General features: G+C 46.0%; 1 protein-coding gene across 2 annotated transcripts in view; it reads right to left on the bottom strand.

Annotated features, from left to right (window-relative positions):
* Positions 1-8,519, bottom strand: part of TIPARP (TCDD inducible poly(ADP-ribose) polymerase) — a 32,299-nt gene extending 23,780 nt beyond the window's left edge. Inside the window, exons 1-2 of one of the 2 annotated variants that reach the window (XM_063306521.1) lie at positions 8,163-8,519; positions 4,014-4,985 (exon numbers count right to left, since the gene is read on the bottom strand). In XM_063306521.1, coding sequence (XP_063162591.1) covers positions 4,014-4,924 — 911 coding nt within the window. In that variant the 5' untranslated portion in view covers positions 4,925-4,985; positions 8,163-8,519. Of the gene's footprint in view, positions 1-4,013; positions 4,986-7,120; positions 7,976-8,162 lie in introns of those variants that run through there. The other variant, XM_063306522.1, reaches the window with a different exon arrangement.
* Positions 8,520-14,630: the final 6,111 nt, after the last annotated feature.

Raw genomic sequence — 14,630 nt, forward strand, 5'->3', positions numbered from 1 at the left:
CCAGCCAGAAATTCCACATTATAAAATGACAGGTAAACTTTATGGAGTTGTAGAAATACAAAGAGACCAGATAAAATCTTAAAGTGCTCTTAAGACTTTTAAATTTATCCCAGCCTCATTGTAAAAGCCGCATTAACCATTACTATTTTCCTCTGTAGAAAACAACTTTATTTCATTGTCATGCTTTCTTCTATATTTTCATCTTCCCCTCTTCTCACAAATAACTTGCCATGTATGAACATGTGCCGAAAAGTCACAACTTGGCTTTGCCCAGCTACGTGAAGCTTTCATGCTCTTCCTTGCATGAACATACTTTCTGCAACTGAAAACTGCAGTTTATGGTGCAATGTCTCCATTTCCAAACACATGCAAGAATGAAAGTGATAGTTCCCATGATTTGGGAGATGAATAAAACCAAAACTGGGTTTGTTGCTGTTTAAGGGTTTAAAGTAACATTCTGATGTAGACAAGAACAAAGTAACTTTGCGGAAGAACAACATACAAGTTTTAAATCAATTGCTTTGACTCCCCTTCATAGATTTCAAAAGGAAAGCATCATATTACAGACAGATCTCCAAGAATTAACAATAGTATTTGAACTACTGGTCTGGGTCAGCCCTCCAAAGTTTGAAGCCCTGGAACCAGAGGTTTGGGCTCATTCTCTACAACATGCACACAGACGTTCCTCAGATCCAAACCATCCGCAATAGATGTTCATTCAGCTTCTCCCTTAATGTCACAAAGAGAAATTCCACAACTTCCCCAAGACAACTGTTCAACCATCCAGCTGCCCCTATTCTTAGACACGCTTCTCTGTCCCCCTTCCACTTCCAACACTTTCACTGTGGCAGTTAATCACTCTGATTACTCTTCCTCCTGCATTTGCATAAGCCTAGGCTACTTCTATGCAGTCCTAGACTGGAATACCAAGTGGGGCCTGCAAGACCAGACCAGCTGCCCAAGCCATTGCTTGGGGCAGCAGGAATTTTGCCGGTGCAACTAAGGCTTTGTTCCATCCAAGTGGAATGTCCCAGGATCCCTGCAATGCCTCAGAGATGAGGGCATGAACTCTCGGGTCATGCAGTGCAGCTGTTTCATAATATGGCAAGGGGTTAGTGCTAAACAAAATCATTTTCCCCTGCCCTCAGCTCTTGCTACGGTTGACCGTTTAATAACAAGGTCAAGTGCAAACTGCCTTCTCTGGCAGAGTTCTCCCAAAGCACTACAGCCACACAGATCAAAGCCAGCAAGGTTTAACATCTCTTTCTGGATTCAGCCCTGAATCTAGAAGGAGCTTAAATAAATTCCATAATCAACACTGATGGTAATGCCATAATCACAATGAATCAGCAGCAAGGAGAGAGATTTGCAGAGGGAGCTCAAAATACTTGTTTAGCTTCAAGAGGTTTCTTCTGGCAGCTTTTGCTGACAATCTAGAAAGAGGCATTCCTTGTTCTTTTCAGCTGTGCAAAATATGAACAAGTGCAATGCTGATATTCCCCCAACCCTACACAGCTGCTATCCCAATAAGGCTGCTTAGCAAAGCATAAAGCCACTTTCAGAGATTCCACCACATCAGCAAGCCCATGTAGTAGGATGGCTACTCCCAGACCAGCAACTCATTTTTGAGTTAGCTGCCTGGTTACCAACAACAGTATATGGGGTAGCTTTAACTATTTGTTCCAAGTAGAACATTGGGGGCTGCGTTTCCAAATGATGGAGCAGGACAAACAGCTGGAGAAGTTCAGAAGTAATGAAATAAAACCATAATAAAATACTTCATATCAACATCTTATTATTTTATTTTATTTAACACAGTTAAAATAGCAATGCAGACAACTAATTGTATCATGTTAATTCAATTCAGTGGCCACTTTTGGATTTTTTTTAGGGACCTCTCTCAAGACTGCTGGGTATGCTTTTAGAGGCCACATGCATTCTTGGGGATTCAGATTATGTATGCACCTCTGCTCTAAAGAGGTTATTAAGGAGTGGTGCACAAGTTCTTCTGCTCTATATCACTACCCTATTGCCTAGAATTTAATCCAATTTTATGGTGGCAAATACAGACAACAGTATATTCCTCTCCCAAAGGCCTGTTAATCTACATGTTACTTCAAACACTCCTTTGTTCCTAGCACAGATTGTTCTACTTACATCACAGACACTTAAATCCCAAAGTCCTCTGGTGCTTAGCAAAACCTGGGTGCAACCTGATCTAAAGGGTTCCCAGAAAGCTCTATGTGCATTAGACATCCTGGGATCCTCCATCAATGGGATGTGATCTCTAGGGATAAATAGCTGCTTGCAACAGCCAAGTTATAACTTTTTACCTTATTAGAGCCAGTTTGGTCTAGTGGTTTAGGCAATGGGCTAGAAACCAGGAGACTGAGTTCTAGTCCCGCTTTAGGCATGAAAGCCGGCTGGGTGACCTTGAGCTGGTCACTCTCTCTCAGCCCAAACCAGCTCACAGGGTTGTTCTTGTGGGGAAAATAGGAGGAGGAGGAATGTTCGCCACCTTGAGTTATTTATAAAAAATAATAAAGGCAGGATAGAAAATAAATATTATTCCTTGCCATTTTACCACCTCTTGAACACCTCTTTCGAAGAACAGTGCAGTAGTTGTGAGCTGTAAAGATCTGCACTTCTACTAAACTGTGAGTCAAATCTCCCTTTACTGTAACATAATAAAACTTACCCTGGACATTAAAGACACCTTGGAATGTTAAAAGTTTAGTGGTCTGATTAATGAGATTTCAGATTCATATTCTTATGAGATCAGAAGAGAGTATGAAAGTCAAATTCTAATTATATTGTTCCCTGCTCATGGTGACAAAAGCACATTTCTAGAATCCCAATATTTCAGCTGTATGTAAAAATACACAACCATTTCAACTCCTGCCTTTATACAAATCCAACCACATTTGGAATACTGTATGTATCTCCACTTGCTGCAACTCAAAGGAAATTGAAAAAAAAAAAGTAGAAAAAGGCAATCAACATGATCAACTCAGCAACTCCCCTATAAGGAAAGGTGACAGCTTTGGGGCATTTAGTGTAGAAAGAGGGAAGTTATGATAAAAGTGAACAAAGTTATTAATAATGTAGAAAAATGAATAAAGAGAAATTCCTGTCTGACAATGAGAAAACACAGAAGAACAATTGATTGTAACTGAATACAGGACAAACAAGATGATTCTTAGTTCATTTGTTGAAAATTCCATATTCCTTTAGAAAGATATGGCAGTGGCCATCAATAATACGACTTTAAACAGCTATTTAAGAAGAAGACTATTAGTGCATGCTCCTGAAATCTAATCAGAAAGGAATAAAAACAGGAGACAAGCATGTGTTTGCCTACTGTGGGAATCTAGCTGTTGAACTAAATAAGGCCTGTGATCTGCCCACAACGTGCAGGGTGGTGTAGTGGTTAAGATATGAAGCTCAGACTGGGAAGAGCCAGACTTAACACACAGAATCGCACCGGGTAACTCTGAGCCAGTTATTGTCTCTCAACCCAAGCTACCTCACAGAGATAGGGGGAATTTATTGGCAGGAAAGGTGAGATATTAATCTAACAAATCAGTCAATCAAAACTTTTTACACTGCTATGATTTCCTACACTTCCACTTTAGCACATACTATCATTTTGTTTCCAAATGAAAGTTAATCATAGCTAATCACTGCAACTGATGAGAAAACTCAAATGGTTACATCCATCAGCACAATCCGAACCTAGGAACAAGTCTCAATTACACAGAAAGCCTTCAAATTGAGAAAGTTCTTCTCTATGCGTAATTGTCTTCTAAAATAGAAGATAACATTGGGGGGGGGAGAAAGCTGGTACATTTGAGTCTGTTCCCCAACATGTACATCATCTGCCCCTAATCTGACATGTATTGTTCTGATCTACTACACAAATTCTGCAGCTCTAGAAAGATTCCTTTCTGCCCATTCTAAATCCTATTTTCTGTTCAGCTCCCAGCACAATAATAATAATATTAAAGACCTACCGGTATCTCATTTTGACCTTGTCATTGTCTGGATTGCAGTAGAGCCTCTCCAGATGCTCCTGGGAGTCGGTAGTCACACTTTGCCACACCTGTGTGGCGGTCTTCCTGGCCTGCCAGTGATATGGCAGGACAGTGTGATGCTTGGGGCAATCACTGCCATACACGCACATGCCTTGTAGAAAGTACACGCAGATATCAATCCCGTCCTTCTGGTGGGTATGATACTGTAACTGGTTCAAAAGTTCAAACACCAGGTCAAGGGAAGCATCTTCACTTTTGTTCTGGAAAAGACCAGCTCCAAACTTATCGCCTGGATTCCCGTTACACTGGAGCAGGCACTGGTTGTTACTCAGGGGCATCCCAGATGGGTAACCTTCAAGTATCTTGCCAGGGTATGCAAGGTGGGCAGCAGCAGCATTAGAGGCAGCATGCAAGCAGCTGTCCTGGAATGGCTCATTAGCAGGAGAGGTAATGGAGGGGAAGCTCTGCTCCTGTGACTGGGCCTCCTCTTCAAGATGTCCATCAGATAGTTGTCCCTGAACTGCTGGAGCTCCTGGCACTAAGACAGCTACACTGTTATCTGGTTGTGGACATGGAGCTGCAGTTCCCAAGTTCTTTTTTGCAACAGGTTCACACAGGTTACTATGGCTACTATTCTGTCCCCTGGGCACAAAAATTCCATCCAAGGTGCCCGTGCCAAGCAAGCTGGTGAAGATAGGCCGCAGAGCCCTCAGTGCTTCTGAATCCAGCCTTTTCTGCATCTGCTGCTTCTTCTTAAAACACGGCTTGACCGGTGGGATCTTTTCAGGAACCCTCACAGGTGGAGGAAAAGCCTCTGGGGGATCCGGGTGCTGCATTTCCTGGCAGGCAACTGGCTGGACTGCACATGGAGACTCCATTTCAGTTTCCATTGGGGGGTTCTGTGACTCCTGGGCCCACCCTGTTCAAAGTTACTTTCCAAGGCCTAAAGACCTACAGGTAAACAAAATTAAAAGATATTGTAAGAGGAGAGCTGTGTTAAGTCTACGGTGGCAAAGAACCAGGACTCTGGTAGCACCTCTTCTGACTAACATAGTTTATTACCCCTTTCATCCACTTAAAATGTAGTTAATCTCCCACCAATTCTTGAGGCTGGACACAAAACCTAAAACCAATTAAAAACTGAAACCTAGGACCCCAATAAACCTATTCTTGTTTCCCTGAATCCATAAACAGAGCACTTCTGGAACTGGCACTAAAACTACCTTTTCTTCTCACATTTCCCTGCTGACTTACCCAGGACAGACTGTGCTGGATTCTTAACATCCCCTTGGATGTATTCACTGTTTTCCTTCCTTCTCCTGATCTTTCACAGATTAACAGAGATCAAGGACAAACAGGCCTCCCACCAGTTAGTTATCCCAATTCATCCCGAAGAGCAGGAAAAGATTCATTTTCCTTCCACAGATGACCTTGCCACTTGCCACATTCAGAATTAATGACTAAGAGCATGTCGGAATGTGAAACTCTTTCAAAAGGCTCTTTTGAAAAAGAGACCTTGTGCACACTGGCTTCAGAACTGCCAATTGTTCCTCCCTCCAAGCTTCTTAGGCAGTTTCATATTCCCACATACTGCCAGTCATTCTGTCTGAATCACAGCCACAAAGCCTGGCTGTTTCTGGCTAAATGACACAGCAAATAAACGTGCTGCCACCCACAGGCTCAACCAATTTCTGCAGGGCTGGCTTGTAGCTGGGAGGAAAAGGCGAAACAGCAGCTGCACACATGCAAACATTAAAGTTTGGAAATGTTCTCTGCTAGCAAGAACCTGGGGAGGGAGTTAAAATACTCAGAAGTGGGACAGAGGGGGGAAGCTCTTTTGAATTGCTTATCTGGCTTTTTATATTAAGCACTACAAAGCCTGGTTGCTATAAGCAAGAAGAAACTGCATACAAGAATGTATATTAAAATATAAGAAAAATTCTCCTGTGTTTTCCTACTGGGTCTTTTTTAATTTGACAAAAGGGAATTTGCATGGGCATTTGCTTTCAGAGGAGAACAGAATTTCAGTTAAATTCTCCTGGGTGGAGTATTCTCGCACTTCCTTAATTACAAAGTGGCCTAGAGTCCTGCCTTGCCCAGTCATCCATCCAGCGGCCGCCAGTCTCTCTGCTTTTCCAAGCCTCAATTAAATCCCCAAGAAACTCTTCCTGCTGGGATGTTCAGATTGGGACATGTGGGCAGCCAGGCAGGCTTCAGAAGGGTGGAACGCTGCACCACAGAAAATGCCACCAGCACTAGCAATACTGCACTATCATCGATCACCTCCAACAACAGAGGAAACTTGACAACACACCACCAAAAGAAGTTCAAAAGAAATTCTTGGGCCCCTTGTGAGTAAGGCAGAAAAAGAAGAGCCACTTTTGCTGGGGAAGAAACCCTTCTGGGAAATTGCAAGGCAGATGTGGGCATGATATTAATACTGGATCCAGGCATGCCAGCGAAGGGGAACATAGGCTCCCCATCCCTTAAGGGATGCCTCCCTTAAGGTCCAGCACAGAGCTGTGCCAGGCTACTGTTCAAAAGGCCGATCTGGCCATCCATTCCACTGCCAGGCCAAGCAAACAGACAATTTATCTATGCATCTTGTGGACTAGTAACCTTTGTGGGCTTGTTTACAGGCTGTTTTTGTTTTAATTTTGTCTGATAGTTGAAAGTTTTGCTTTTGCAAACAAACCAGCCCATCCATTTTCCAGGACCAGAGCTTCATTTTTCATGGAACCCAATATTACTTTATAAATGGTTAATCAGCTGCCCTAAAGTGAACCCCTCCATCTTATCTTTAATATCAGGTTACACCTGCTTTATGCTGTCATAAAACCTCTAGTCATTATGCTCTGCCCTTTCTTCAGCTCCAGTGCAATTCCCATAAGGAAAAAAAAGGACAGGCAAGAAGGGTCAAGCACGCTACACCCAAAGTAAGTATGAAGGGCTATCTATCCTAGAGCAAATAGTTTCTATATGAGAGGTTGTCAACCAAACTGCCTCCCTGTGCAAACCTTAAGTGTCTAGCAAGTTTATGCAGCAAGCAAGATTACTCAGAGGGAATGAGTCCCTTTCCTGCTCACCAGCTCCTGACACACAGCACTTCATTCATTACACTTCCTAAAGTTTTACCATTCCAGGATCATGCACATCATTCAAAAAGGGTCCCCTCCCCATTATATTGTCTACAAGGGATCTCATTCCAAGAGATCTATTATTCAAGAGAATAGGCTGCTCCTCTCGCCTGACACAGATCCAAGCCGCGAAACAGTGGTGGGCATACGGTTCTGCTTGCGTTCTTTCGAAGCCTTGTTTTGAATTGTGGGGTTCTCTAACCCAGATTTGTCATGCGCCAAAAGATCCAGATTATGCGCTCTGCATTAATTAACACACTATTGTTCCGTTCCTGCCAAAACAATCAAAGGGGATTCTGAGACTCAGTTCTGGAAGGCGCTAATTTTATTCACTTCTACTTTTAGCACACTTTTCCTGAGGGTGAAACGGAACCCGTCCCCCTTTTAGAAAAGCGGCTTAACCTTTTCTTTCTCTCTGGTCCCAGATGCACTAAAATCCCTTACTGGGCAATGCAGACTAACTTCGAAGCAAGTCTTAGCGAAGCTCAAACGGAGGCTTCTGGCGCTGGGAATTCCGCCCCATGGACGGAGCCCCCGAGAAGGCTTGTCTGCCTGGGAAGACAACAGGCATCGAGAAGGACGCGCGTCTGAGCAAAGAGGGTGGGCTGAAAAACGCCTCGCCGTGCGCCCACCTTCAGCTCGGCTCTCTTTCTCCTTTTCAGCGCTCCAACCCAACCTGCCCCCCCCCACCCGGACCCTTTTGTTCCCTTTAGGGCCCGATCCCAGAGAGCGCCGTGCTCAGAAGTAAATCCCCACCGCTCCTAGGACGAGTGCTTGCAAGCAAGAGGGCATTTCCAACAAAACCAACCCTCTAGAAGCATAGGCAGGCCAGAAATTTTAAAAAGTACTACTACTACTACTACTAAAAATCCCTCGGTCCCGCTCTGCTTGGTTTGGGGCCCTGGCAAAGTAAGAACGCCTTTGCTGAAAGGAGAGAGAATTCCTGCGAAAGCCTCGAAGGAAGTTCCCCGAGTCCGCCGCTTCGACGCACCTCGCTTCCTGCTGCTCGGCGGCCGGCACCAGCAGCTCAAAGAAGGCGAAGCCAAGCCTCCTCGTCTCCGGGCTGGAGCGGCGTGCAGCGGAGACGGGCGCGCGGCTGCACTCTCCTCGGGCACCGTCCGTGCGCTCAGCGCAGCCTGCTAGGGACGGCGGCGCTCCGCGAGCTGGGGCAGCCGTCCCTGCCCGTACGTGACCAAGCTCCCATTCCGGCCGCGGGGGAGGGGAGGGGTGGAGGGAGGCCGGCGCTTGCACCAATTCCCAGCCAGCTCCGCTCTCCTCCTCCTCCTCCTCCTCGCCCTTCCGATCACCGCGCGGCTCACATGTTCCTCGGAGCCTGTTTTAAATACCGCTTCCTGCAAAGCCCTCGGCCAGCAGCTGCACGATCCGGGGGAGGAGCCTTGCAGCCAGCGAAGGGGCGGGGCCTGCTCCCACCTTTTTCGGGGGTGGGGGAGCTCCGGTGGAGAGAGGCATTCCAGGCCGAGCCCCCCCTCGCTTCTCTCCGGCCTCGCCTTGCTGCGCCGTTCCCATCCCAGCAGGGCGGGCGGAGCGGAAGGGCCGGGCGAGCTCGCGGCTCCCTATTTGCATAACTTCTTGCGGCTTGGGAAAAGGAGGAACACACACGCACGAACACAGCAACCGGCGTGGTTGCAAAAAGCCCTCTGTTCCCGAACCTGCAGGAAAAAAGTGAAAAAACATGCTTCTACACACATGTGCATGGGGTAACCCTCCCTTAAAAAAAAACGACTTCTCCGTTCTCCAGAGCTTAAGATAAACCCGAAGCACCCTTTGAATCAAGAAGCTGGAAACTTGATGCAAGAAAAGAGATCTTGCGTACGCAACGGTTGGGCAACAGCCCCGGGTACAATTTCGGGTAAAACGAGAATTCAATTTCAGAGTCAGTTTCTGTCTTTTGAGCCGAAAGGGAGGGAATCGGAAATGGGCAGAGTGACTGGTTATTTATGTGAAACCGGCCTGTATTCGCTGGCGTAATTAAGTCCCTGCCTCCTTGAGGGTTTTTAAATTAAATCGTCATTTAATATAAATTAAAGGAGAAAGCAAGAAGCCTAGCCAAAAAAGGGTGGGAAAAAAAGTGGAAGCTGCAAAGCGGTTCCAGGAATATTGTGTCTGTGTGAGAAAGTTCGTGAGAAGTAATAATTCATACTCACTTTTGATGCACGCACACACACTTGAAACAGGAATTGCAGGCGTGTGAATTTCAAAAGTGACTATGAATTATTATTCCACGAACTTTCTCACACAGACACAATATTCCTGGAACCGCTTTGCAGCTTTGACTTCAACTGACAGGATGACTGGCTTCACTTGTTGAGAAATACTGAGCTACAAGTAGGAAAAGATTAACTTTGCAAAGAAGGACCTACAAGTGATCAGAGCATAAATTTATAGATTTGGACAAGGTCCTTTAAGCCATCAAATCCAGTATCTTATTTAGTGCAGGACTAACGGCTCTTTAACTTCACTGATCCTCTCTGCTGTTCGCAGCATTCATCTGAAACCATTAAATCAATGTGTCCGTCTGACATGATGAAGGGTAACAATCACATATTCAATCCTTTTTTTAAGCATGGCTTTAACACAATAATAGTGAAAAAAACTGGTTCCAAGACACAAATCCTCATGAATTGAAAAGCAATGTACTTGTAACTGCTGTCAAAATTTAAATCATCCATGCAAAGCTTTTTGGTACTGCTGTGAAGGAGAACTACAGGTAGTCCTCGCTTAACAACCACAATTGGGGCTGGAATTTTGGTTGCTAAGTGAATCAGTCATTAAGTGAATCCAACCCATTTTACAACCTTTTGTGGCAGTCATTAAGTGAATCACCATGGCATTAAGTGAACCATGTGGTCATTAAGTGAATTATGCAGTTCCCCATTGTTTTGCTTGCCGGAAGCTGGTCAGGAAGGTCAAAAATGGCAATCACGTGACCACAGGATGCTGCAGCGATCATAAATGTGAACCGGTTGCCAAGTGCCCAAATTGTGATCACATGACCGCAGAGATGCTTCAATGGTCATAAGTGTGAGAACCATCATCGATGCAAAGCTTTTTGGTACTGCCATCCAAACTGTCACTAAATGAATGGTTGTTAAGTGAGGATTACCTGTATGGATCTGAGGTACTGAATTTCATGGTTTCTATACCAAAGCCAGCACACCGTAAGATCATATCTACCATTAAATTGGTCAATGGGTATGCCAGGGGAATGGAATAGAGAATGTGACTTCTGATTCTTTTATCTCTCAGTGGCTGTTGCATCTTCAGCCTTCATATTTTCTGGAGCACTTTTTAAAATTAGAACATCACGTGCAATGGTGCTAGTTCTTTTTAAGGGATAGGGTTCTGAAGATAGTGAGAGATGCTTTTTCAACCTCCTGATCATTACTTTATGGATGGGCCTGCCAAGTTCATGTATCGAGAAGTTGTGATACTTTGGGGACATTGCAAGGGGTGAGTTGGCTATAGCTCATCATGCCAGGTGGGCACAATGATGTAGTAGTTTCATATGGATGCTGTGAAAAGCAGGAAGGATCAATGACGGTAAATATAAGCAGAGAAAATCAAGCTGGTGTTTTGTTTTTAAACAGCATTGCAAAACCAGTTATGCAATTGACTAGATAGGTGTAACGATTGCCTAAACCCAAATACTCAGTCTCACAAGCTCGGGCTTAAAGATAACTGATTTATTAAAGGAATAGTATGCAAATACAGAGAAAGCTGAGAATGAGCAAAAGCGCGCCAAATACAAACTTAAAAGCCTTGCTTGTGGGCAGGTCCCGCCCGATCGCCCGTCAGGACGCTCCCCCTCCCAGGTGCTGAATGCCGTTAGATGCGCCTGGGAAAGTAACCTTGAACAGGAGCGCAAACCCAAACATGCATTCCAAGCCCTCAAAACAAGGGAGGGCAACAGAATGGAAAAACCCCGGGTGAAGGGATACGGAACAGAGAATGACATGTGAAACGTTACAATGTTAACCAGACATTAGAATGTGAACATGACATATTGCCCCCCCAAAAGACATTAGGGAGCCGAATAGATGCCACCTCGAAGTGTTGCTGGTTGTCAATCATGAGGGGAGGTGGAGGAGTGGGTTGTGGATGCCAACGGTCCGACGACAGGCAGGGTTTGAGTAAGCTACAATGGAAAACAGGATGTAAACGTTTAAGGTTGTGAGGTAAATCGAGTTTAAACGTAACAGGGTTGAGCTGAGCAACAATTGAAAAAGGACCGACAAATTTAGGACCAAGTTTCTTAGAGGGTTGTGGGGACTTGATAAACTTAGTTGATAAGTAGACTTTATCCCCGACTGCAAAGGATGGTTCTGGGGAACGCTTTGCATCAGCATGGCGTTTATAGGCAGCTTGGGCATGTTGGAGGGCAAGTAGAATATTAGACCATGAGTCCTTGAGAGAGTCCGCCCAGCCAGCGAGGGTGGCTGGGAGCGGTTGAGGATGAGGAAGTTCAGGAATGGGAACAAATTCGCGTCCAAAAACTGTTTTAAAGGGAACTTGACCAGTGGTTTGATGAATGGAATTGTTGTAAGCGACCTCAGCAAATGGGAGTAGATCGACCCAGTTGTCTTGCTGGTAGTTAACAAAAGCTCTGAGGTATTGCTCTAAGGTAGAACTAACAGCCTCTGTAGATCCGTCCGTTTCTGGATGCCAAGCAGTAGAAAGTGATTGTTGCGTACCCAGAAGTTTCAAAAATGCGCGCCAAAATTGTGACGTAAATTGTGTGCCTCTGTCACTCACCAAACGGGCGGGGATACCGTGGAGACGGTACACGTGGATGAGGAAGAGGCGTGCCAGCTGTTGCGCGGTAGGGATAGAAGCGCAGGGGATAAAGTGGGCTTGTTTGGAGAAAAAGTCTTTGACGACCCAAATGACAGTTTTGCGTTGACTAGGGGGTAGATCAACAATAAAATCCATGGAGATATCCTGCCAAGGGACCGACGGAGTGGCTACGGGTTGAAGGAGACCCTGGGGTTTGCCCGGTTTGCGCTTTATCGCCGCACATACAGGGCACGCAGTGACATATTCTTTTAAGTCTTTGAGTAAAGTTGGCCACCAGAATTGCCGGCGAACGAGGTGCAAAGTTTTCACGTAGCCGAAATGCCCAGCTAGCTTGTCATCGTGGCAGCGTTGTAGTATGGTTTTCCGCATAGCTGCGGGTACATAGAGACGATCGTTGCGCCAGGCAAGATCATCGGTGAAAGTTAACATGTGTCGGTTGGCTTGCAACCAAGTATCCGTTTTAAGGTGGGAGAGCAACTGTTGTTGCAAATCGGAGGGAATTGACAAGGGAGGTGAGCTGCTGGAAGGCGGAGCGACTGGAGGCGGAGTCGATTGTGCTCGAGTCTGGCTGCGAGTCACTGCTGCCAGACTTAATTGTTTGTCGGTCCAGACGGTGCCTTGGACCGTTGGCCCTGGGCCATCATCTTGGGGTCTGCGCGAGAGTGCATCAGCCAAAAAGTTTTTCTTGCCTGGTATAAATTTAAGAGTGAAGTCAAAGCGGCTGAAGAACTCAGCCCAGCGCAGCTGTTTGGGACTGAGTTTTCGGCTGGTGCTTAGAGCTTCCAGGTTTTTATGGTCAGTCCAGACTTCAAAAGGGTTGGAAGTACCTTCCAATAGATGTCGCCACGTCTCTAAAGCCGTTTTTACAGCAAAAGCCTCCTTTTCCCAAACGTGCCAACGTCTCTCTGTTTCAGTGAATTTGCGAGAGAGGTAGGCACAGGGTTTTAAAGCGCCAGATTGGTCAGATTGTAACAAAATTGCTCCTATGGAAAAATCCGAAGCATCGACTTGTACAACGAAGGGTTGAGAGGGGTTTGGATGCTGTAAGATTGGTTCGGTGGTAAAAAGTTGTTTGAGCGTTTGGAACGCTTGCTGACAGGCTGGAGTCCATTTAAGGAGCGCGCCTGGGTTCTTCGAACGTCGCGTATCCCCCTGTCCTTTAGTTTTTAACAGTTCAGTAAGGGGGAGGGCGATTTCTGCAAAATTTTGGGCGAATGCCCGATAGAAATTAGAGAATCCAAGGAAACTTTGTAATTGTCTCCTGGTACGGGGAGGCTCCCATGCTACAATAGCTTCTACTTTTGCAGGGTCCATTTCAATGCCCTGAGCTGAAATTCGGTAGCCTAGGTAATCAATTTGCGATTGATGAAACGCACATTTTGACAGTTTTGCGTACAACTCTGCTTTTTCCAATTTAGCCAGTACCTGACGCACCAAATGGATATGTTCTGACATGGTTTCAGTATAAATCAATACATCATCCAAATATACTAGTACCCCCTTAAATAGGTGGTCATGCAAGACCTCATTGATTAACTGCATAAAAACCCCGGGTGCCCCAGATAAACCGAATGGTAAAACTTTATATTGGAAAGCCCCTCAAGAGGTTGAAGCGTTTGTACAGTGGTATACGCTACCCCTCCACCCTCCATGTCCTCCAATAGGTCCTTTTCGGGTACTTTGTAAAATCCATCCGCAAACGTCACAGTTCTATGCAGCCAGTTGATGAAAGGGTTTTGTTGCACAAACCAAGGCATCCCCAAAATTACCAGAGGACCCCCCACTGGAGCTACCACAAATGGCAGCTTTTCCTGATGGGAGCCCATCTGCAAGGCGACCAGTCCCGTGGAAAGATTAACTGCTTTCCCTCCCGCCATAGTTCCATCCAACTGGGTGAAAATCATGGGTCTTGGCAAAGGGAACGTGGGCAGTTCTAGAGCCGCTACGACATCAGGGTGCATTAGAGAACGGGAGCAACCCGAGTCTAGCATGGCCCACACTTCCACCGTTTTGGTTTGTGAGCCCAGCTTAAGTTTAACAGTCAGGGTGGGAAAGTTTCCACTCACCGAATCATGGTTACGCCCGGTTTCTTCCACCTGCCCTAGGGCGCCCTTCAGGGCAGGTGGTAGGCTTTTCCCGCCGGCTGCTCGAATTGCAACTCTTCCTCCTCTTCTCCGAAGGGTAGGTCGGGGGGGTCCAGTTCCGCGAGGGCTGCCTTCAGTTTTCGCGGTGGAGCAGGAGCAGGCGTCTTAATCGCGGGTTTCGTCTGTCGTTCCTCTGGACGGCGTCTCGGGCACGACGTGGCTCGATGCCCTTCTTTTCCACATCGGAGGCACTGACCGTTGGAGAACCGTTGCTCCCTCTCTTCTTCCCAGGTTTTCGGTTTGGGGCGGCTGGCAAGTCCAGATGCGCGCGCTCCTCTAGCGAGACGTGTTTGTCTAAGCTCTTTGGTATGGGCATAGGTTCGTAGGGCATTTTCTGCGCTTCCCGCCAACTGAATCCACCCATATAGCGTTTTGGGATCATCTCTGCCCAGAGCCCATCGAAGGATTTCGGGTTCAAGCCCCTGCTTGAACAATTCGATGATTGTTGGCTCAGACCAGTCTTCCACTTTTCCTGCCAAGGCTTTAAACTCCAACGCATA

Source organism: Candoia aspera, chromosome 6, assembly GCF_035149785.1.
Source record: "Candoia aspera isolate rCanAsp1 chromosome 6, rCanAsp1.hap2, whole genome shotgun sequence".
In the NCBI taxonomy this organism is placed as follows: Eukaryota; Metazoa; Chordata; class Lepidosauria; order Squamata; family Boidae; genus Candoia; species Candoia aspera.